This window comes from Salvelinus alpinus, chromosome 9 (genome assembly GCF_045679555.1).
Source record: "Salvelinus alpinus chromosome 9, SLU_Salpinus.1, whole genome shotgun sequence".
Classification (NCBI taxonomy): domain Eukaryota; kingdom Metazoa; phylum Chordata; class Actinopteri; order Salmoniformes; family Salmonidae; genus Salvelinus; species Salvelinus alpinus.
In genome coordinates, this window is record NC_092094.1 from 68,883,661 (window position 1) to 68,909,455 (window position 25,795).

Here is a 25,795-nt window from a genome sequence, read left to right on the forward strand (position 1 = left end):
TATAAATACATTTGATTTGATTTGATAACATAATCTTGTAATTTCAGCGACAACAACACACACACACACACACACACAGAGAGACCATTGACACTCCCAGCTCACATTTTTATCAGGAATGGCTAGTAGTAGGATATAGTTTATTGTCCTGTAGAGGATGATAGTAAAGGGTTTAATGCAGCCAAACCATTGACAGTACGCACACACGCACGCTCGCACACACACACACACACCCTAATCATCGACATTACATACACACAGACGTATGCACATACACACACACACACTGAAAAACACACACACACTATGTCACTAACTATCGACATGCCCAGCTCACATTGTTATCAGGAATGTCCTCTTGATAGTAAGACAGAGTTAAATTTGTCCTGTAGAGGATGATAGGAAAGTGGTTAATGAGGCTTTAATTGGTTTAATTGACATCGGTCATGGTGATAGTTGAGCAAAGATCACTGTATAGAGGTGGAGGGTTTTGTGGATTCTTGAGCGTATTATTTTACTCGAAAGAGCTTGGTTTCTTGTAACAACATGAAATCATTTAGCTGCTTTTTCACAAAGTGAAAGTAATGAAAGCACTAAACAAACTGGATGAAGTGCACAATGGCTATTACGGTAGGGGCTGGAGTGCCATTGGTTGTCATTATTCAAGAAGTAAGCCAATCCAAACCTGTGTCTCGTATCTCCATTTGTATATTTGTCTTGAGAATGGCCACTAGGCCAAAATGCTGACTGCATTGTCCACCAGACACTTTTGCCCCCAAATCTCCCAGATTACATTACGCGTGAAGCACTTCCAACACAGAAAAGTTGTACATCAAAGTTTTGGGTTGGATATAGTATAAATATACTCTATACTATACTATAATCTATGCCTAACTAACCAACTCATCTCCTCTCCAGGTGCGTTGGACAAAGACAGCAGGCAGCGCCTCTGACAAGTTCCAGGAGACGTCCATCTATAACGAAACGCTGCGCATCGAGGGCATCCAGCGGGTGCAGGGCGGCCGCTACTACTGCAAGGCCGACAACGGGGTGGGGGTGGCTGCCATCAAGTCCATCCGGGTAGACGTGCAGTGTAAGTCGGCAGGGAACGCCGCGATCGATCCCTCCACGGCCCCCCTAAAACACTACCAAAATAAGTAATTCCCAGAATTATGGGCAGGAATAGTGGTACATTTCAAAATGGGAATATGCTCTCCAGGAGTATTCATGGGGGATATCTAGATGGTAAAATGGGTGGAGGTTTTGATATGGAAGTTTGGTAGCTTTTGTTTGGGAAAACATCAAAGGGACTAGGGTGTTTGTAGGGTAAAAGTTAGTTGGGTATAAGTGAGGTGTATTTCCTCTCACTGTTTTAGCTATGGGAAAGAAGGGAATAAGATAAATATAGATAAAGAAACATATGGATACTCTAGCAGAGGCGTGGAGTGGAGGGATCTCAAGGAGAATGGGAGAGTTGGTCCAGGTGGCACGGGGCCCTTCTGTGAACAGGGCCTCGTGCTGCTGCCTGTATCCACTGTCCCACTTTCCCCCTGAATCAGGGGCCAGGTCAGGGCCCTCAGCCAAGCTTGCTATAGTGCCTCTTACAGCATTGCATGGAGGTGATATCTCTAAAACCCTATAAAATGATACAGTGCTATAAACAGACCTGTCATTCACCCCAAACACAGCATAACACAGCACAGGACATTTTAGGAGCACATGATTTTTTTAAACATTGTAGATATTGTTTCACCCACTATGGCCTTGTCCATCATCCTACAGCAAAAAGTATCACAAATTCCATAGCATGTAAGCTGCTTTGACCAAGAAACTAACCAGCTAATGGCAGCTACAGTACCAGTCAAAAGTTTAGACACATCTTCTAATATTTCTTTATTTTTACTATTTTCTACATTGTAGAATAATAGTGAAGACATCAAAACTATGAAATAAAACATATGGAATCATGTAGTAACCCAATTTTTTTTAACAAATCAAAATATATTTTAGATTCTTCAAAGTAGCCGCATTTTACCTTTGACAGTTTTGCACACTCTTGGCATTCTCTCAGCCAGCTTCACCTGGAATGCTTTTCCAACAGTCTTGAAGCAGTTCACACATATGCTGAGCACTTGTTGGCTGCTTTTCCTTCACTCTGTGGTCCAACTCATCCCAAACCATCTCACTCTGGTTGAGAAATAGGCCTATTTCTATTTTGCCCCATTTATCAAAAGTGTTGGAAAACTTCAATAATCAACTGACTGACTTTATTGATGTCTATAGTATTCTCTCTAGTATGCAATCTGGTTTCCGCTCAGGTTATGGATGTGTCACTGCAACCTTAAAGGTCCTCAATGATGTCACCATTACCCTTGATTCTAAGCAATGTTGTGCTGCTATTTTTATTGACTTGGCCAAAGCTTTTGATACGGTAGACCATTCCATTCCCGTGGGCCGGCTAAGGAGTATTGATGTCTATTTGGCCTGGTTTGCTAACTACCTCTCTCAAAATGTGCAGTGTATAAAGTCAGAATATCTGCTGTCTCAGCCACTCCCTGTCACCAAGGGTGTACCCCAAGGCTTGATCCTAGGCCCCACGATCTTCTCAATTTAGATCAACAACATAGATCAGGCAGTAGGAAGCTCCCTCGTCCATTTATATGCAGATGATACAGTCTTATACTCAACTGGCCCCTACCTGGACTTTGTGTTAAATGCTCTACAACAAAGCTTTTTTAGTGTCCAACAATCTTTCTCTGCCCTTAACCTTGTTCTGAACAACTCCAAAACAAAGGTCATGTGGTTTGCTAAGAAGAATGCCCCTCTCCCCACCGGTGTGATTACTACCTCTGAGGGTTTAGAGCTTGAGGTAGTCACCTCATACAAGTACTTGGGAGTATGGCTAGATGGTACACTGTCCTTCTCTCAGCACATATCAAAGCTGCAGGCTAAAGTTACATCTAGACTTGGTTTCCTCTATCGTAATCGCTCCTCTTTCACCCCAGCTGCCAAACTAACCCGGATTCAGATGACCATGCTAGATTGTGGAGACGTAATTTGTACATTGGCAGGTAAGGGTGCTCTCGAGTGGCTAGATGTTCTTCACCACTTGGCCTTCAGATTTGCCACCAATGCTCCTTATAGAACACATCACTGCACTCTATACTCTTCTGTAAACTGGTCATCAATCAATCAATCAATCAAATGTTTTTATAAAGCCCTTCTTACATCAGACGATACCCCCGGACAGGGCCAAACAGGCAGGATATAACCCCATCCACTTTTCCAAAGCACAGCCCCCACACCATTAGAGGAATATCTTCAAATACCAACTGAGACAAGGCCAAGTATAGCCCACGAAGATCTCCCCCACGGCACGAAACCCAGGGGGGGGGCGCCAACCTGGACAGGAAGACCACGTCAGTGGCTCAACCCACTCAAGTGACGCACCCCTCCTAGGGACGGCATGAAAGAGCACCAGTAAGCCAGTGACTCAGCCCCCGTAATAGGGTTTGAGGCAGAGAATCCCAGTGGAGAGAGGGGAACCGGCCAGGCAGAGACTGCAAGGGCGGTTTGTTGCTCCAGCGCCTTTCCGTTCACCTTCACACTCCTGGGCCAGCCTACACTCAATCATAGGATCTACTGAAGAGATGAGTCTTCAATAAAGACTTAACGGTTGAGACCGAGTCTGCGTCTCTCACATAGACAGGCAGACCATTCCATAAAAATTGAGCTCTATAGGAGAAAGCCCTGCCTCCAGCTGTTTGCTTAGAAATTCTGGGGACAGTAAGGAGGCCTGCGTCTTGCGACCGTAGCCTACATGTAGGTATGTACGGCAGGACCAAATCGGAAAGATAGGTAGGAGCAAGCCCATGTAATGCTTTGTAGGTTTGCAGTAAAACCTTAAAATCAGCCCTAGCCTTAACAGGAAGCCAGAGCTAGCACTGGAGTAATGTGATCAAATCTTTTGGTTCTAGTCAAGATTCTAGCAGCCGTGTTTAGCACTAACTGAAGTTTATTTAGTGCTTTATCCGGGTAGCCAGAAGTTAGAGCATTGCAGTAGACTATTCTAGAAGTGACAAAAGCATGGATTAATTTTTCTGCATCATTTTTGGACAGAAAGTTCCTGATTTTTGCAATGTTACATAGATGGACAAAAGCTGTCCTTGACACAGTCTTGATATGTTTGTCAAAAGAGAGATCAGGGTCCAGAGTAATGCCAAGGTCTTTCACAGTTTTATTTGAAAGACCTGTTGAGTCTGCAGACGTGTTGCTGTGCGTTTTGCTGCCAACTTTACTTTACTTTGCTAGCTGACAACTTTACGTTTTTTTTGTTTTGTTTTTAATTACCGTTTATATTTTTAGTTTTTCCATCGCAACTCTCTTCCCTCATTCAACTTTTTCACTCCGGACGCTTTATCTGGACATGGTTCGTCAACACCTTCAACAGCCGAAGCTAAGTACTAACATTAACATGATGTCTTTTAATTGCAGTCGCTGTACTCATAATATACAGGACAACGATCGCCTTACGGCGAGAATAGCTGTGCTACAAGCCCAGCTTCAGACGCAATCGTTAGGCAAGGGTAATTTCAGTGTAGGAAAGGAAGAAACAGCGTCTGTGCCACCAGTAAGTACAGATAGTAACGTTAGTATAAATCCCCCCGCACAGTCCCCGCAGCCGGACAACTTTCTCATGGCTTCTGGAGGGAAATGCTGTTGGAATGCTCAACCGGTGTCGCTCATTCAGCCGACAGAAACTTTCAACCGGTTCTCCCCATTATGTAGCGAGTCGGAGTCTGAGTCTGAGTTTTCTCTTGTCTCTACTCCTCCCGTTACGGGGTCTGAGACGCCGAAGGCTGCTCCCACCATTAGCTCTGACAAATTGAAAACCCTAGTCATTGGCGACTCCATTACCCGCAGTATTAGACTTAAAGCGAATCACCCAGCGATCATACACTGTTTACCAGGGGGCAGGGCTACCGACGTTAAGGCTAATCTAAAGATGGTGCTGGCTAAAGCTAAATCTGGCGAGTGTAGAGAGTATAGAGATATTGTTATCCACGTCGGCACCAACGATGTTAGGATGAAACAGTCAGAGGTCACCAAGTGCAACATAGCTTCAGCGTGTAAATCAGCTAGAAAGATGTGTCGGCATCGAGTAATTGTCTCTGGCCCCCTCCCAGTTAGGGGGAGTGACGAGCTCTACAGCAGAGTCTCAGCACTCAATCGCTGGTTGAAAACTGTTTTCTGCCCCTCCCAAAAGATAGAATTTGTAGATAATTGGCCCTCTTTCTGGGATTCACCCACAAACAGGACCAAGCCTGACCTGCTGAGGAGTGACGGACTCCATCCTAGCTGGAGGGGTGCTCTCATCTTATCTACCAACATAGATAGGGCTCTAACTCCTCTAGCCCCACAATGAAATAGGGTGCAGGCCAGGCAGCAGGCTGTTAGCCAACCTGCCAGCTTAGTGGAGTCTGCCAATAGCACAGTCAGTGTAGTCAGCTCAGCCATACCCATTGAGACTGTGTCTGTGCCTCGACCTAGGTTGGGCAAAACTAAACATGGCGGTGTTCGCCTTAGCAATCTTATTAGGATAAAGACCTCCTCCATTCCTGCCATTATTGAAAGAGATCGTGATACCTCACATCTCAAAATAGGGTTACTTAATGTTAGATCCCTCACTTCAAAGGCAGTCATAGTCAATGAACTAATCACTGATCATAATCTTGATGTGATTGGCCTGACTGAAACATGGCTTAAGCCTGATGAATTTACTGTGTTAAATGAGGCCTCACCTCCTGGTTACACTAGTGACCATATCCCCCGTGCATCCCGCAAAGGCGGAGGTGTTGCTAACATTTACGATAGCAAATTTCAATTTTCAATTTACAAAAAAAAAAATGGCGTTTTCGTCTTTTGAGCTTCTAGTCATGAAATCTATGCAGCCTACTCAATCACTTTTTATAGCTACTGTTTACAGGCCTCCTGGGCCATATACAGCGTTCCTCTCTGAGTTTCCTGAATTCCTATCAGACCTTGTAGTCATAGCAGATCATATTCTAATTTTTGGTGATTTTAATATTCACATGGAGAAGTCCACAGACCCACTCCAAAAGTCTTTCGGAGCCATCATCGACTCAGTGGGTTTTGTCCAACATGTCTCTGGACCTACTCACTGCCACAGTCATACTCTGGACCTAGTTTTGTCCCATGGAATAAATGTTGTAGATCTTAATGTTTTTCCACATAATCCTGGACTATCGGACCACCATTTTATTACGTTTGCAATCGCAACAAATAATCTGCTCAGACCCCAACCAAGGAGCATCAAAAGTCGTGCTATAAATTCTCAGACAACACAAAAATTCCTTGATGCCCTTCCAGACTCCTTCTCTGCCTACCCAAGGACATCAGAGGACAAAAATCAGTTAACCACCTAACTGAGGAACTCAATTTAACCTTGCGCAATACCCTAGATGCAGTTGCACCCCTAAAAACGAAAAACATTTGTCATAAGAAACTAGCTCCCTGGTATACAGAAAATACCCGAGCTTTGAAGCAAGCTCCCAGGAAATTGGAACGGAAATGGCGCCACACCAAACTGGAAGTCTTCCGACTAGCTTGGAAAGACAGTACCGTGCAGTACCGAAGAGCCCTCACTGCTGCTCGATCATCCTACTTTTCCAACTTAATCGAGGAAAATAAGAACAATCCAAAATTTCTTTTTGATACTGTTGCGAAACTAACTAAAAAGCAGCATTCCCCAAGAGAGGATGGCTTTCACTTCAGCAGTAATAAATTCATGAACTTCTTTGAGGAAAAGATCATGACCATTAGAAAGCAAATTACGGACTCCTCTTTGAATCTGCGTATTCCTCCAGGGCTTAGCTGTCCTGGATCCGCACACAGCTCTGCGAGGGCCTGGGATCGGGAGAGACACTTAAGTGTTTTAGTACTATATCTCTTGACACAATGATGAAAATAATCATGGCCTCTAAACCTTCAAGCTGCATACTGGATCCTATTCCTACTAAACTGCTGAAGGAGCTGCTTCCTGTGCTTGGCCCTCCTATGTTGAACATAATAAACAGCTCTCTATCCACCGGATGTGTACCAGACTCACTAAAAGTGGCAGTGATAAAGCCTCTCTTGAAAAAGCCAAACCTTGACCCGGAAAATATAAAAAACTATCGGCCTATATCGAATCTTCCATTCCTCTCAAAAATTTTAGAAAAAGCTGTTGCGCAGCAACTCACTGCCTTTCTGAAGACAAACAATGTATACGAAATGCTTCAGTCTGGTTTTAGACCCCATCATAGCACTGAGACTGCACTTGTGAAGGTGGTAAATGACCTTTTAATGGCGTCAGACCGAGGCTCTGCATCTGTCCTCGTGCTACTAGACCTTAGTGCTGTGCCTTTGACACCATCGATCACCATATTCTTTTGGAGAGACTGGAAACCCAAATTGGTCTACACGGACAAGTTCTGGCCTGGTTTAGATCTTACCTGTCGGAAAGATATCAGTTTGTCTCTGTGAATGGTCTGTCCTCTGACAAATCAACTGTACATTTCGGTGTTCCTCAAGGTTCCGTTTTAGGACCACTATTGTTTTCACTATATATTTTACCTCTTGGGGATGTTATTCGAAAACATAATGTTAACTTTCACTGCTATGCGGATGACACACAGCTGTACATTTCAATGAAACATGGTGAAGCCCCAAAATTGCCCTCGCTAGAAGCCTGTGTTTCAGACATAAGGAAGTGGATGGCTGACAACTTTCTACTTTTAAACTCGGACAAAACAGAGATGCTTGTTCTAGGTCCCAAGAAACAAAGAGATCTTCTGTTAAATCTGACAATTCATCTTGATGGTTGTAAAGTCGTCTCAAATAAAACTGTGAAGGACCTCGGCGTTACTCTTGACCTTGACCCTGATCTCTCTTTTGACGAACACATCAAGACTGTTTCAAGGACAGCTTTTTTCCATCTACGTAACATTGCAAAAATCAGAAATTTTCTGTCCAAAAATGATGCAGAAAAATTAATCCATGCATTTGTTACTTCTAGGTTAGACTACTGCAATGCTCTACTTTCCGGCTACCCGGATAAAGCACTAAATAAACTTCAGTTAGTGCTAAATACGGCTGCTAGAATCCTGACTAGAACCAAGAAATTTGATCACATTACTCCAGTGCTAGCTTCCCTACACTGGCTTCCTGTTAAGGCAAGGGCTGATTTCAAGGTTTTACTGTTAACCTATAAAGCGTTACATGGGCTTGCTCCTACCTATCTTTCCGAGTTGGTCCTGCCGTACATACCAATACGTACGCTACGGTCACAAGACGCAGGCCTCCTAATTGTCCCTAGAATTTCTAAGCAAACAGCGGGAGGCAGGGCTTTCTCCTATAGATCTCCATTTTTATGGAACAGTCTGCCTACTACCATGTGAGAGACGCAGACTCGGTCTCAACCTTTAAGTCTTTACTGAAGACTTATCTCTTCAGTGGGTCATATGGTTGAGTGTAGTCTGGCCCAGGAGTGTGAAGGTGAACGGAAAGGCTCTGGAGCAACGAACCGCCCTTGCTGTCTCTGCCAGGCCGGTTCCCCTCTCTCCACTGGGATTCTCTGCCTCTAACCCTGTTACAGGGGCTGAGTCACTGGCTTGCTGGTGCTCTTTCATGCCGTCCCTAGGAGGGGTGCGTCACTTGAGTGGGTTGAGTTACTGACGTGATCTTCCTGTCTGGGTTGGCGCCCCCCCTTGGTTTGTGCTGTGGTGGAGACCTTTGTGGGTTATACTCGGCCTTGTCTCCGGATTGTAATGTTGGTGGTTGAGGATTTCCCTCTAGTGGTGCGGGGGCTGTGCTTTGGCAAAGTGGGTGGGGTTATATCCTTCCTGTTTGGCCCTGTCCGGGGGTTTCTTCGGATGGGGCCACAGTGTCTCCTGACCGCTGTCCTGTCTCAGCCTCCAGTATTTATGCTGCAGTAGTTTATGTGTCGGGGGGCTAGGGTCAGTTGGTTACCTGGAGTACTTTTCCTGTCTTATCCAGTGTCCTGTGTGAATTTAAGTATGCTCTCTCTAATTCTTTCGTTCTCTCTTTCTCTCTGAGAACCTGAGCCCTAGGACCATATGTCAGGACTACCGGGCATGATGACACCTTGCTGTCCCCAGTCCGCCTGGCCTTGCTGCTATTCCAGTTTCAACTGTTCTGCCTGCGGTTACGGAACCCCTACCTGTCCCAGACCTGCTGTTTTCAACTCTTAATGATCGGCTATGAAAAGCCAACTGAGATTTATTCCTGATTATTATTTGACCATGCTTGTCATTTATGAACATTTTGAAAATCTTGGCGCTCTCTAATTTTCTCCTTCTCTCTTTCTTTCTCTCGGAGGACCTGAGCCCTAGGACCATACGTCGGGACTACCGGCCGTGGTGACTCCTTGCTGTCCCCAGTCCGCCTGTGGCCTTGCTGCTATTCCAGTTTCAGCTGTTCTGCCTGCGGTTATGGAACCGCCACCTGTCCCAGACCTGTTGTTTTTCAACTCTTGATGATCGGCTATGAAAAGCCAACTGAAAATTATTCATGATTATTATTTGACCATGCTTGTCACTTATGAACATTTTTGAACATCTTGGCATAGTTCTGTTATAATCTCCACCCGGCACAGCCAGAAGAGGACTGGCCACCCCTCATAGCCTGGTTCCTCTCTAGGTTTCTTCCTAGGTTTTGGCCTTTCTAGGGAGTTTTTCCTAGCCACCGTGCTTCTACACCTGCATTACTAGCTGTTTGGGGTTTTAGGCTGGGTGTCTGTACAGCACTTCGAGATATTAGCTGATGTACGAAGGGCTATATAAAATAAAATTGAATTGAATTGAATTGAATTGTACAACCATCAAGATTACTTGTCAGATTCAACAGAAGATCTCTTTGTTTCTTGGGACCTAGAACTAGCATCTCTGTTTTGTCCGAGTTTAAAAGTATAACATTTGCTGCCATCCACTTCCTTATGTCTGAAACACAGGCTTCCAGGGAGGGCAATTTTGGGACTTCAGCATGTTTCATCGAAATGTACAGCTGTGTGTCGTCCGCATAGCAGTGAATGTTGACATTGTGTTTCTGAATGACATCACCAAGAGGTAAAATATATAGTAAAAACAATAATGTTCCTAAAACGGAGCCTTGAGGAACACCGAAATGTACAGTTGATTTGTCAGAGGACAAACTGATATCTTTCTGACCGATAAGATCCAAACCAGGCCAGAACTTGTCCGTGTAGACCAATTTGGGTTTCGAATCTCTCCAAAAGAATGTGTTGATCAATGGTATCAAAAGCATTCTGCATTCTCAGTGCTATGAAGTGGTTTAAAACCAGACAGAAGCGTTTCGTATACATTGTTTGTCTTTAGGAAAGCAGTGAGTTTTAGTGCAACAGCTTTTTCATTTATTTTTGAAAGGAATGGGAGATTTGATATTGGCTGATAGTTTTTTATATTTTCTGGGTCAAGGTTTGGCTTTATCAAGAGAGGCGTTATTCCTGCCAGTTTTAGTGAGTTTGGTACACATCTGGTGGATAGAGAGCCGTTTATTATGTTCAACATAGGAGGGCCAAGCACAGGTAGCAGCTCTTTCAGTAGTTTAGTTGGAATATGGTCTAGTATGCAGCTTGAAGGTTTAGAGGCCATGACTATTTTCATCATTGTGTCAAGAGATATAGTACTAAAAAACTTGAGTGTCTCCCTTGATCCTAGGTCCTGGCAGACTCAGGACAACTGAGCTTTGGAGGAATACGCAGATTTAAAGAGGAGTCCGTAATTTGCTTTCTAATGATCATGACCTTTTTGTCAAAGAAGTTTATGAATTTATTACTGCTGAAGTGAAAGCCATCTCTTGGGGAATGCTGCTTTTTAGTTAGCTTTGCGACAGTATCAAAAATTAATTAAGGATTGTTCTTATTTTCCTCAATTAGGTTGGAAAAATAGGATGATCGAGCAGCAGTGAGGGCGCTTAGATACGGCACGGTACTGTCATTCCCATCTAGTCGGAAGACTTCCAGTTTGGTGGTGTGCCAGCTTGGGTATTTTCTGTATTCCAGGGAGCTTGTTTCTTATGACAAATGTTTTTTGTTTTTAGGGTCTGAGAGGTAGCGGGCACGGGTGGATACCAGATCTCAAACATAGTACTGAGAGAGGTACTCTTGGACAATCTATCAATAAGTGATGAAATTATAAAGAAAAAACTAAAAAATTATAAAAACATAAAAGCCCCTGTTAAGAGCGCCACAGCTATGGTAACTATCCATGACTGAGTTGAATTGATAAGAGTGTTCTTAAGTGAGATATCCTTGGACATGATTGTTAATTAGCCAGTTGCGGGCGACCAAAAGTCCCGATCACAGTAAGACTGGTGAGGTTAATGTATTGAACGAGGAACTAGAGTGCAGGTGACACCTTGCTTGGTAAAATTCAAATTATAACGTGTAATGTTTTGGTAAATATGTATGCCCTGGGTTACTATTGTTAGAGGCTATTGTGAGTGTTTTGGGATCACTAATTAGGCAATATTTTGATAATGGTATGGGTTTCCCTGTTCATATAAACAGGGTTAAAAAACAGCGCTAACCGGTTTTCCTCGTCCGTCTCATTCCCGTGTGGTTTTTGTCTGTGTTTTCTGTGAATGTGATACGAGAGTGTGTAGAGAGGGTAGAAATAAGTGTTAATCTTAAATTTGGATAATAAGATATAGACATTTGCATAATAAGATTATTGAAATTTGGATAATAAGTTTTGGCATAAAGTTATCTCGGGGTTCCATCCATCACTGCCAATCATAGAATATTTCGGGGTAGTATTGAGAGCAGGATGTTATTTTAGATAGTAGCAGCAAGTCTATAGTTTCTGGAAGGCTTGACTTTGGTGTGTTTATATAAAATACATCAGTCAATTCTCTAGGGAAAAGACATTTCAGGGGGCCTCTTACTACCCACAACTTCGATTATAGCCTAGTTTTATCATGCAATAATCAATACCCATGTTTAGTTATCAATTATGATCATGGTGACAGCTCTATCTCTATACCATTTGTATTTCATTAACCTTTGACAATTGGATGTTCTTATAGGCACTTTAGTATTGCCAGTGTAACAGTATAGCTTCCATCCCTCTCCTCGCTCCTACCTGGGCTCGAACCAGGAACACAACGACAACAGCCACCCTCGAAGCAGCGTTACCCATGCAGAGCAAGGGGAATAACTACTCCAAGTCTCAGAGCGAGTGACGTTTGAAACGCTATTAGCGCACACCCCGCTAACTAGCTAGCCATTTCACATCGGTTACACCAGCCTAATCTCGGGAGTTGATAGGCTTGAAGCACAGCGAAGAGCTGCTGGCAAAACACACGAAAGAGCTGTTTGAATGAATGCTTACGAGCGTGCTGCTGCCTACCACCGCTCAGTCAGACTGCTCTATCAAATCATAGACTTAGTTATAACATAATAACACACAGAAATACGAGCCTTAGGTCATTAATATGGTCGAATCCGGAAACTATCATCTCGAAAACAAGACGTTTATTCTTTCAGTGAAATACGGAACCGTTCCGTATTTTATCTAACGGGTGGCATCCATAAGTCTAAATATTTCTGCTACATTGCACAACCTTCAATGTTATGTCATAATTACGTAAAATTCTGGCAAATTAGGCGGCCCAAACTGTTGCATATACACTGACTGTAACGGCAGCCTTCCTCCTCTTCGTCTGAAGAGGTGTAGCAGGGATCGGACCAAGGCAGCGTATTCCGTGTTCAACATGTTTTAATAACAAGACGATAACGTGAACACTATACAAATACAAAATAACAAATGTGGCAAAACGAAACAGTCCTATCTGGTGCAGAGAACACAAAGACAGAAGACAACCACCTACAAATCCCAACACAAAACAGGCTACCTTAATATGGTTCCCAATCAGAGACAATGAAAAACACCTGCCTCTGATTGAGAACCATATTAGGCCAAACAACAAACCCAACATAGAAACACAAAACATAGAATGCCCACCCAGCTCACGTCCTGACCAACACTAAAACAAGAAAACACAAAAGAACTATGGTCAGAACGTGACACTCTGCATGCAATGAACGCAAGAGAAGTGACACATTCCCAAATCTAATTGCCTGTAGCTCAAGCCCTGAAGCAAGGATATGCATATTCTTGGTACCATTTGAAAGGAAACACTTTGAAGTTTGTGGAAATGTGAAAGGAATGTAGGAGAATATAACACTATAGATCTGATAAAAGATAATACAAAGGATTTATTTTTATTTTTTATACCATCATCTTTGAAATGCAAGAGAAAGGCCATCATGTTTTAATCCAGCCCAGCTGCAATTTAGATTTTGGCCACTAGATGGCAGCAGTTCATTTGCAACGTTTTAGACTGATTCAATGAACCATTGCATTTCTGTTCCAAATGTTGCGTCAAGACTGCCCAAATGTGCCTAATTGGTTTATTTATAACGTTTCATGTTCAAAACTGTGCACTCTCCTCAAACAATAGCATGGTCTTTTTTCCACTGTAATAGCTACTGTAAATTGGACAGTGCAGTTAGATTAACAAGAATTTTAACTTTCTGCCAATATCAGATATGTCTATGTCCTGGGAAATGTTCTTGTTACTTACAGCCTCATGCTAATCGCATTAGCTGAAGAAGTTCTAACTGATTTTTGTACTCCGACGTGGGTAGGTGGAGGGAGTCTGGAAGGGCATCTAGGAATCTTTGGGTTGACTGAGAATTTATAGCACGACTTTTGATGTTCCTTGGTTGGGGTCTGAGCAGATTAGTTGTTGCGATTGCAAACGTAATAAAATGGTAGTCCGATAGTCCAGGATTATGAGAAAAAACATTAAGATCCACAACATTTATTCCACGGGACAAAACTAGGTCCGGAGTATGACTGTGGCAGTGAGTAGGTCCGGAGATATGTTGGACAAAACCCACTGAGTCGATGATGGCTCCGAAAGCCTTTTGGAGTGGGTCTGTGGACTTTTCCATGTGAATATTAAAGTCACCAAAAATTTGAATATTATCTGTCATGACTACAAGGTCCGATGGGAACTCAGTGAGGAACGCTGTATACGGCCAGTGGCTATAAAAAGTGATTGAGTAGGCTGCATAGATTTCATGACTAGAAGCTCAAAAGATGAAAACACGGTCATTTTTCTTTTTGTAAATTGAAATTTGCTATCGTAAATGTTAGCAACACCTCCGCCTTTGCGGGATGCGCGGGGGATATGTTCACCAGGATAACCAGGAGGTGAGGCCTCATTTAACACAGTAAATTCATCAGGCTTAAACTGTGTTTCAGTCAGGCCAATCACATCAAGATTATGATCCGTGATTAGTTCATTGACTATAACTGCCTTGGAAGTGAGGGATCTAACATTAAGTAGCCCTATTTTGAGATGTGAGATATCACAATCTCTTTCAATAATGATAGGAATGGAGGAGGTCTTTATTCCAGTGAGATTGCTAAGGCGAACACCGCCATGTTTAGTTTTGCCCAACCTAGATCGAGGCACAGACACAGTCTCAATGCGGATAGGTGAGCTGACTACACTGACTGTGCTTGTGGCAGACTCCAATAGGCTGGCATGCTGGCTAACAGCCTGCTGCCTGGCCTTCACCCTATCTGATTGTGGAGCTAGGGGATTTAGAGCCCTGTCTATGTTCGTAGATAAGATGAAAGCACCCCTCCAGCTAGGATGGAGTCCGTCACTCCTCAACAGGCCAGGCTTGGTTTTGTTTATGGGTGAGTCCCAGAAAGAGGGCCAATTATCTACAAATTCTATCTTTTGGGAGGGGCAGTGTAACGGGTGTCGTCCTCCTCGGACGAGGAGAGGAGAGAAGGATCGGTAGACCAATGCGCAGCGAGGTGTGATGACATAATGAATTTATTGAACAAAACGAACACTGACACGAACTATACTTTAGAAATGATACAAAATAACAAACGGACAACGTAGACGAAACCTGAACATGGAACTTACATAACGACAGGAAGAACACACGAGCAGGAAACAGACTACATCAAAACGAAATACAACCGAAACAATCCCGTGTGGTGCGCAGACACAAACACAGGAGACAATCACCCACAAACAAACAGTGTGAACAGCCAGCCTATATATGGTTCCCAATCAGAGGAAAACGTAAACCACCTGTCTCTGATTGAGAACCATATAAGGCTGATTAACAGTGATCTAAACACAAAACATACAATGCCCACCCCAACTCACGCCCTGACCAACTAAACATATACAAAAATAACATAAAATAGGTCAGGAACGTGACAGGCAGAAAACAGTTTTCAACCAGCGATTGAGTTGTGAGACTCTGCTGTAGAGCTCATCACTCCCCCTAACTGGGAGGGGGCCAGAGACAATTACTCGATGCCGACACATCTTTCTAGCTGATTTACACGCTGAAACTATGTTGCGCTTGGTGACCTCTGACTGTTTCATCCTAACATCGTTGGTGCCGACGTAGATAACAATATCCCTATACTCTCTACACTCGCCAGTTTTAGCTTTAGCCAGCACCATCTTCAGATTAGCCTTAACGTCGGTAGCCCTGCCCTCTGGTAAACAGTGTATGATCTCTGGATGATTTGTTTTAAGTCTAATACTACGGGTAATGGAGTTGCCAATGACTAGGGTTTTCAATTTGTCAGAGCTAATGGTGGGAGCCTTCGGCATCTCAGACCCCGTAACGGGAGGAGGAGAGACCAGAGAAGGCTCGGCCTCTGACTCCGACCCGTTGTTTAATGGGGAGAACCAGGTTGAAAGTTTCTGTCGGCTGAATGAGCGACACCGGTTGTGCATTCCTACAGCATTTCCCTCCAGAATGAGAGAATTATCCGGCTTCGGGGACTGTGCGAGGGGATTTATACTACTATCTGTACTTATTGGTGGCACAGACGTGGTTTCATCCTTTCCTACACTTAAATTACACTTGCCTAACGATTGCGTCTGAAGCTTGGCTTGCAGTACGGCTATCCTTGCCATAAGGCGATCGTTCTCCTGTATATTATGAGTACAGCGCCTGCAATTAGAAGGCATAATGTTAATGTTACTACTTAGCTTCGGCAGGTGGAGGTCCTGACGAACAACATCCAGATCAAGCATCTGGGGTGAAAAAGTTGAATGAAAAAAGTTGAGCGAGGGGAAAATAAATTAATAATATGTAGCAAAGTAAGGTTAGCAACAAACCGCACAGCAGCAGTAGCACGTAAACAAGTCTTCAAGTTGTCATCTCTGTATATAATCCGCAAGACCCATTGGTTGTTACTTATTTATAAACCCTCTTAGGCCTCACTCCCCCCTATCTGAGACATCTACTGCAGTCCTCATCCTCCACATACCACACCGTTTGTGCTGTTGTCTGTGCCCAACAATGTTTGTACCCTGTTTTGTGCTGCTATCATATTGTGCTGCTGTCATGTGTTGCTACCATGTTGTTGTCATGTTGTGTTACTACCATGCTGTGTTGTCATGTGTTGCTGCCATGCTACGTTGTCGTCTTAGGTCTCTCTTTATGTAGTATTGTCTCTCTTGTGTGTTTTGTCCTATATTTAAATTTATTTAATTTATTTTATTCATCCCCTTGAGGAGGCCTTTTGCCTTTTGGTAGGCCGTCATTGTAAATAATAATTTATTCTTAACTGACTTGCCTAGTTAAATAAAGGATAAATAAAATATTTAAAAAAAGCTGGAGGCCAGGTCATCTGATGTAGCACTCCATCACTGTCCTTCTTGGTCAAATAGCCCCTACACAGCATGAAGGTGAGTTGGGTCATTGTCCTGTTGAAAAACAAAAGATAGTCACACTAAGTCACTTGGTGAGCACGCGCTGAGGTACGGCGGGGAGAGAAAATTGAACAAGCGTCACCTGTCACTACTGGTTACCCTCAGCCTCGCCATTGCCCAGTTTACTCGCCCTGCAATTACCAGCCTCCGGGGGCCGCCCGCCGGGAGGCTAACACAATAAGGGGAAGGGAGGGAAGGGATGGAGGGAGGGAGGGAGGGAGGGAGGGGAGTTGGTGTGCCCAGCCTCAAAGGTATCTGTCTGTCTGTCATTCTGGTCTTATACAAGCGTAGTGGATAGGATGGATATGGATAGGAAATCAGAAAAGTGTGAATGAGAAAAGTGTAAATGTGTGCGATTGGAGATATGGGTGCCAATGTAGTGCTGTTATTGGTCTATGCTGGTAATTAGATTGCATTTTAGTACTGAACCTGCACCTACCGTACCAGTCAAAAGTTTGGACACACCTACTACTATTGTGGAGGCCAAGTCATCTGATGCAGCACTCCATCTCTCTCCTTCTTGTTCAAATAGTCCTTACACAGCCTGAAGGTGTGTTGGGTCATTGTCCTGTTGAATAACAAATGATAGTCCCACTATGCCAAACCAGATGGGATGGCGTATCGCTACAGAATGCTGTGATAGCCATGCTGGTTAAGTGTGCCTTGAATTCTAAATAAATCACAGACAGTGTCACCAGCAAAGCACCCCCACACCATCATACGTCTTCCTCCATGCTTCATGTTGGGAACCAAACATGCAGAGATCATCCACTCACCTACTCTACGTCTCACAAAGACACGGCGGTTGGAACCAAAAATCTCAAAATTGGACTCATCAGATCAAAGAACAGTTTTCCACATGTCTAATGTCCATTGCTCGTGTTTCTTGGCCCAAGCAAGTCTCTTCTTATTGGTGTCCTTTAGTAGTGGTTTCTTTGCTGCAATTCAACATGAAGGCCTAATTCACGCAGTCTTCTCTGACCAGTTGATGTTGAGATGTGTCTGTTTCTTGAACTCTGTGAAACATTTATTTGGGCTGCAATTTCTAAGGTAACTCTAATGAACTTATCCTTTGCAGCAGAGGTAACTGGGTCTTCCTTTCCTGTGGCGGTCATCATGAGAGCCAGTTTAATCAAAGCGCTTGATGGTTTTTGGGACTGCACTTGAAGAAACTTTCAAAGTTCTTGAAACGTTACGGATTGACTGACCTTCATGTCTTAAAGTAATGATGGACTGTCGTTTCTTTGCGTATTTGAGCTTTTCTTGCCATATAATGGACTTGGTCTTTTACCAAATAGGTCTATCTTCTGTATACCACCCATACCATGTCACAACACAACTGATTGGCTCAAACGCACTAAGAAGGAAAGAATTTCCACAAATTAACTTTTAAGAAGGCACACATGTTAATTTAAATAAATAAAGACTACCTCATGAAGCTTGTTGAGAGAATGCCAAGCGTGTGCAAAGTGTCATCAAGGTAAAGGGTGGATACTTTGAAGAATCTCAAATATAAAATACATTTAGATTTTTGTTAACGGTTTAGTTACTACATGATTCCATATTTGTTATTTCATAGTTTTGATGTCTTAACTATTATTCTACAATTTAGAAACTAGTAAAATAAAGAAAAACCCTGACATGAGTACGTGTGTCCAAACTTTTGACTGGTGCTATATATTATTTTTTATTATTATTGTCATTGTTATTTGTACTTTGTACTTTTTTTTTTTTTACATAGTGGCCCAGCCAGTCCACAAGGTGGCACCGTGCTCCTCTTACATTCTTGTGGGAGAGCCAGGTTATGCATGTTAAAGTAACAGTAGCGAGGCTATACAGTTGAATTCGGAAGTTTACATACACTTAAGTTGGAGTCATTAAAACTCGTTTTTCAACCACTCCACAAATTTCTTTTTAACAAACTATAATTTTGGTATGTCGGTTAGGACATCTACTTTGTGCATGACACAAGTAATTTTTCCAACATTTGTTTACAGACAGATTATTTCACATATCCAGTGGGTCAGAAGTTTACATACACTAAGTTGACTGTGCCTTTAAACAGCTTGGAAAATTCCAGAAAATGATGTCATGGCTTTAGAAGCTTCTGATAGGCTAATTGACATCATTTGAGTCAATTGGAGGTGTACCTGTGGATGTATTTCAAGCCCTACCTTCAAACGCAGTGCCTCTTTGATTGACATGGGAAAATCAAAAGAAATCAGCCAAGACCTCAGAAAAAGAAATTGTAGAACTCCACAAGTCTGGTTTATCCTTGAACATTTTTCAAACGCCTGAAGGTACCACATTCATCTGTACAAACAATAGTACGCAAGTATAAACACCATGGGACCACGCAGCCATCATACCGCCCAGGAAGGAGACGAACGTACTTTGGTGTGAAAAGTGCAAATCAATCCCAGAACAACAGCAAAGGACCTTGTGAAGATGCTGGAGGAAACAGGTACAAAAGTATCTATATCCACAGTAAAACGAGTCCTATATCGACATAACCTAAAAAGGCTGCTCAGCAAGGAAGAAGCCACTGCTCCAAAACCGCCATAGAAATGCCAGACTACGGTTTGCAACTGCACATGGGAACAAAGATCGGACTTTTTGGAGAAATGTCCTCTGGTCTGATGAAACAAACACAGAATTGTTTGGCCATAATGACCATTGTTATGTTTGGAGGAGAAAGGGGGAGGCTTGCAAGCCGAAGAACACCATCCCAACCGTGAAGCACGGGGGTGGCAGCATCATGTTGTGGGGGTGCTTTGCTGCAGGAGGGACTGGTGCACTTCACAAAATAGATGGCATCATGAGGCAGGAAAATGATGTGGATATATTGAAGGAACATCTCAAGACATCAGTCAGGAAGTTAATGCTTGGTCGCAAATGGGTATTCCAAGTGGACAATGCATACTTCCAAAGTTGTGGCAAAATGGCTTAAGGACAACAAAGTCAAGGTATTGGAGGGGCCATCACAAAGCCCTGACCTCGTGCCTATAGAAAATGTGTGGGCAGAACTGAAAAAGCGTGTGTGAGCAAGGAGGCCTACACACCTGACTCAGTTACACCAGCTCTGTCAGGATGAATGGGCCAAAATTCACCCAACTTATTGTGGGAAGCTTATGGAAGGCTACCCAAAACGTTTGACCCAAGTTAAACAATTTAAAGCCAATGCTACCAAATACTAATTGAGTGTATGTAAACTTCTGACCCACTGGGAATGTGATGAAAGAAATAAAAGCTAAAATAAGTAATTCTCTCTACTATTATTCTGACATTTCACATTCTTAAAATATGTAGTGATCTTATCTGACCTAAGACAGGGGATTTTTACTCAGATTAAATGTCAGGTATTGTGAAAAACTGATTTTAAATATATTTGGCTAAGGTGTATTTAAACTTCCGACTTCAACTGTTTATACTTCCGTTAAAAAGTTTGGGGTCACTTATGAATGTCCTTGTTTTTGAAAGAAAAGCAATTTTTCTGTCCATTAATCAAATTGATCAGAAATACAGTGTAGACATTGTTAATATTGTAAATGACTATTGTAGCTGGAAACGGCAGATATTTTATGGAATATCTACATAGGCGTACTGAGGCCCATTATCAGCAACCATCACTTCTGTGTTCCAATGACACGTTGTGTTAGCTAATCCAAGTTTATCATTTTAAAAAGCTCAAGAAGATCATTAGAAATCTCTGTTGCAAATTGTGTTAGCACAGCTGAAAACTGCTGTTCTGATTAAAGTAATAAAAAACTGGGCATATTTAGACTAGTTGAGTATCTGGGGCATCAGCATTTGTGGGTTCGATTACAGGCTCAAAATGGCCAGAAACAAAGACATTTCTTCTGAAACTTGTCAGTCTATTGTTGTTCTGAGAAATGAATGCTATTCCATGCGAGAAAAATTCCAAGAAACTGAAGATCTTGTACAACGCTGTGTACTATTCCCTTCACAGAACAGCGCAAACTGTCTCTAACCAGAATAGAAAGAGGAGTGGGAGGCCCCGGTGCACAACTGAGCAAGAGGACAAATACATTAGTGTCTAGTTTGAGAAACAGATGGCTCACAAGTCCTCAACTGGCAGCTTCATTAAATAGTACCCGCAAAACACCAGTCTCAATGTCAACAGTGAAGAGGAGATTCCGGGATGCTGGCCTTCTAGGCAGAATTGAAAAGAAAAAGCCATATCTCAGACAGGCCAATAAAAATAAAAGATTAAGATGGGCAAAAGAACAGACACTGGAAGGCCAGCATGCCGGAGTCGCCTCTTCACTGTTGACGTTGAGACTGGTGTTTTGCGGGTACTGTTTAATGAAGCTGCCAGTTTTTATTATTTTCTATCTAGAAGTTGGATAAGGTGATTGAAACTGACAGAATTTTCTCTTTGAAGATGTCTCCCTCAAACAAATGTAGCCATTCATTTCTGGTCTGTAGGATATGCTGCAATATTATAGTACTGAAAGTTATGCGCTCAATTATAGTTTCAACAGTTTTGGGGTGAAATGCTTTGCAAATGTTGAGTTATTTGACCGCTTACACATTTTGCAGGTGTTATGGCAGGTGCAGCGATATGCTTGTGTTACTGTCTCCAACAGTGCAGTAAAATGTCTCGCAAATACAATACAAATACACAATAATACATTTTTATTTTTAATAAGTAAATATATTAGAGTGACAATATAAATATGTGGTGTGTATAAAACAGAAAATAATTTGGAAAATAAAATGGTATATACATTAGCAGAAATACAGCATTCGGAAAGTATTCAGACCCCTTATTCTAAAATGTATTCAATCGTTTCCCCCCCCCATCAATCTACATACAATATCCCATAATGTCAAAGCAAAAACATTTATTTTTATTTTTGCAAAGTTACAAAAAAAAACAAAAACAGAAATGTGACATTTACATTACTATTTCAACCCTTTACTCAGGACTTTGTTGAAGCACATTTGGAAGTGATTACAGCCTCGAATCTTCTTGGGTATGACGTTACAAGCTTGGAACACCTGTATTGGGGGAGTTTCTCCCATTCTTCTCTGCAGGTCCTCTCAAGCTCTGTCAGGTTGGATGGGGAATGTTGCTGCACAGCTATTTTCAGGTCTCTCCAGATATGTTCAATTGGGTTCAAGTCCGGGCTCTGGCTGGGCCACTCAATTACATTCAGAGACTTGTCCCGAAGCCACTCCTGGCCTTCTGGCTGTGTGCTTAGAGTCACTGTCCTGTTGGAAGGTGAGCCTTCACCCCGGTCTGAGGTCCTGAGCACTCTGGAGTAGGTTTTCATCAAGGATCCCTCTTTGCTCCATTCATCTTTCCCTTGATCCTGACTAGTCTCCCAGTCACTGCTGCTGAAAGACATCCCAAATGCATGATGCTGCCACCACCATGCTTCACTATAGGGATGGTGCCATGTTTCCCCCAGACGTGACACTTGGCAATCAGGCCAAAGAGTTCAATCTTGGTTTCATCAGACCAGAGAATGTTGTTTCTCATGGTCTGAGAGTCCTTTAGGTGCCTTTTGGCAAACTCCAAGTGGGCTGTCATGTGCCTTTTACTGAGGAGTGGCTTCCGTCTGGCTACTCTACCATAATGACCTGATTGATGGAGTGCTGCAGAGATGGTTGTCCTTTTGGAAGGTTCTGCCATCTCCACAGAGGAACTCTAGAGCTCTGTCAGAGTGACCATCAGGTTCTTTGTGACCTGACCAAGGCCCTTCTCCCCCAATTGCTCAGTTTGGCCGGGCGGCCAGCTCTAGGAAGAGTCTTGGTGGTTCCAAACTACTTCCATTTAAGAATGATGGAGGCCACTGTGTTCTTGGGGACCTTCAATGCTGCAGAAATGTTTTGGTACCCTTCCCCTGACCTGTGCCTCAACACAATCCTGTCTTGGAGCTCTACGGACAATTCCTTAACCTCATGGCTTGATTTTTGCTCTGACTTGCACTGTCAACTGTGGGACCTTATATAGACAGCTGTGCTCCTTTCCAAATCATGTCCAATCAATTGAATTTACCACAGGTGGACTCCAATGAAGTTGTAGAAACATCTCAAGGATGATCAATGGAAACAGGATGCACCTGAGCTCAATTTCGAGTTTCATAGCAAATGGTCTAAATACTTATGTATGTAAGGTATTCTTTTTTTTTGGTAATACATTTGCAAAAATGGCAAAACCTTTGCTTTGTCATTATGGCGTATTGTGTGTAGATTGAGGAAATTTAAAAAAATCTATTTTAGAATATGGCTGTAACGTAACAGAATGTGGAAAAAGTGACGGGGTCTGAATACTTTCCGAATCCACTGTATTAGGATGATGTTACGGCTCTTGTTGGTGGTATGAAGAGTGGACCCAGGCGCAGTGCGGTAAGTGTTCATGATTCTTTTATTTAAAAAAACACTCAAACAAAATAACAAACGTGAAAACGAAAGCACACAGTTCTGTCAGGCAGAAATACTAAACAGAAAACAAGATCCCACAACCTAATGGTGGGAAAAAGGGCTGCCTAAGTATGATCCCCAATCAGAGACAACGATAGACAGCTGCCTCTGATTGGGAACCACACTCGGCCAAAAACAAAGAAACAGAAAACATAGAATGCCCACCCAAATCACACCCTGACCTAACCAAATAGAGAAATAAAAAGGCTCTCTAAGGTCAGGGCGTGAATACAGTACATAGAATACAGTATATTCTTACACTGTAAGTAATCAACAATATATTTACAGAATATAAGCTGACCAGCGTTCACTGACTCTAAATACGTGGGGCATTAGTTTCAAGGTGCAGGGCTGAGTACCGGGCAGGTAGCCGGCTAGAGATGTCTGTTCAACAGTCTGATGGCCTGGTGATGGAAGCTGTTTCTCAGTCACTCGATCCCGGCTCTGACTCACCAGTAGCATCTCTGCCTGCTACATGGTAGCAGAATGAACAGAACATGGCTTGGGTGGCTGAGGTCGTTCATTCTCTTCCTTTGACGTGTGCTGTAAATGTCCTGGCAGGCAGCGTGCCCCTGGTGATGCGTTGGGCTGACCGCACCACCCTCTGGAGAGCCATGCATTTGAGGACCATGCTTAAATTCTGAAGCCGCCTGAGGTTTGAAGAGGCGCTGTTGTGCCTTCTTCACCACAGTGTCGTGGGTCCATTTCAGGTCGTCAGTGATGTGCACTCTGCTTTTGACCCACCACTGCAGCCACGTTGATATGGATGGTGGCGTTCTCCCTCTTTTGTGTCCTCTTCTGTGTCTATAGTCAGCTCCTTAGTTTTTTTTTACATTGAAGGAGTGATTTTCCTGGCACCACTCCGCCAGGGCTTTAGCCTTCTCCCTGTAGGCTGTCTCATCGTTGTTGATAATCAGGCGGTTCATTTCATCAACAAACTTGATGATTGAGTTGGAGTCATGCATAGCCGTGCAGTCATGGGTGAACAGGGAGTACAGGAGGCGGCTGAGCACACACCCCTGTGGGGCCCATGTTGAGGATCAGCACGGGCCACCTGGGGTCGGCCCATCAGGAAGTCTAGGACCCAGGGCCCTGAGATTAGTGACGAGCTTGGAGGGATCTATGGTTTTGAAAGCAGAGCTGTAGTCGATGAACAGCATTCTCACATAGGTATCCCTTGTCCAGGTGAGATAGGGCGGTGTGCAGTGCAAAGGCGATTGCGTCGTCTGTGGATCTGTTGGGGCGGTATGCAAATTGTAATCGATCTAGGGTGTCAGGCAGGGTGGAGGTGATATGCTCCTTCACTAGCCTCTCCAACCACTTCATGATGACAGAAGTGAGTGCTACGAGGCGATAGTCATGTAGTTCAGTTACCATAGATTGCTTGGGTACAGGAACAATGGTGGCCATCTTGAAGCAAGTGGGGGATAGGGAGGGGTTGAATATGCCCGTAAACACTCCAACCAGCTGGTCTGCACATGCACTGAGGACATGGCTTGGGATACCGTCTGGGACGGCAGCCTTGAGAGGGTTAACACACTTGAAAGTTCTACTCACATTGGCTACAGAGATTGGTAGCCCACAGTCCTCGTGAGCAGCAGGGGCCCCAGAAGGTGGCGCTGTGTTGTTTTCCTCGAAGTGGTCGAAGAAGGGGTTAAGTTTGTCTGGGAGTGAGGCTTCGGTGTCCACGACCCGGCTGGTTTTCCCTTTATAATCCATGATTGTCTGAAGTCCCTGCCACATGCATCTCGTGTCTGAGCCATTGAGTTGCGACTCCACTATGTCCCCATAAAGTATTTTTGCCTCTGATTGATTTACGCACCTCATAGCTGATCTGTTTGTACTTGTTCATGTTCAGTCACCTTACCTTGGTTAAATGTGATGACGTACTTCTGATAAAGTGGTACACCCATCGGCAATTTCTACGGATGCCTCGAAGCTCAAGTATCAAATGTAACATCACTATGTGTATGTGGGAGGATGTAGTATGTTTGTATACCCACTCACTACTTCACGCATGCTTGCACCTGGAGCCAATATATTGACCAAGGAGGGGTTGAGACTACAAACCTTCCTTCCCTAATCCCAAACCAAATTGGTTTAAGATGTATGGGGGCATTGTAATGAGACATTGATTGCCTTTAAAACCAGGGAGGTGCGGTATATACAGTCTTATGTCTAATGAACCATCTTTCAAACAGAGGGGCAGAGTTTGGGGCCTAATCAGTGTCATCGCCTGTGGAACTAATCAGGAATCTGCTCATTGTTTCCCAAATTAGGCTAATTAATCTGTACTTAGCACAGCCCCCTGATGCCACGCTGGCCGACCTTGGAGTGATTTCCAGAAGCACTCCAAGGTCGAACTGAGGGTAATTTCTATGTGGGTATTTTAAGTGTGTGTGCCTTTCATTCGGAAATGCTTGTGTGTATGTGCCTTTCATTGAAGTGATGTGCACCTATGCAGGTTTGG

At 43.4% G+C, this 25,795-nt stretch overlaps 1 protein-coding gene across 1 annotated transcript in view; it reads left to right on the forward strand.

Annotated features, from left to right (window-relative positions):
• LOC139530526 (MAM domain-containing glycosylphosphatidylinositol anchor protein 1-like) overlaps positions 1-25,795 on the forward strand; it is a 292,852-nt gene that overhangs the window by 100,784 nt on the left and 166,273 nt on the right. Inside the window, exon 4 of the mRNA XM_071327017.1 lies at positions 919-1,093. Within this exon, the coding sequence (XP_071183118.1) occupies positions 919-1,093 (175 nt within the window). The remainder of the gene's footprint in view (positions 1-918; positions 1,094-25,795) is intronic.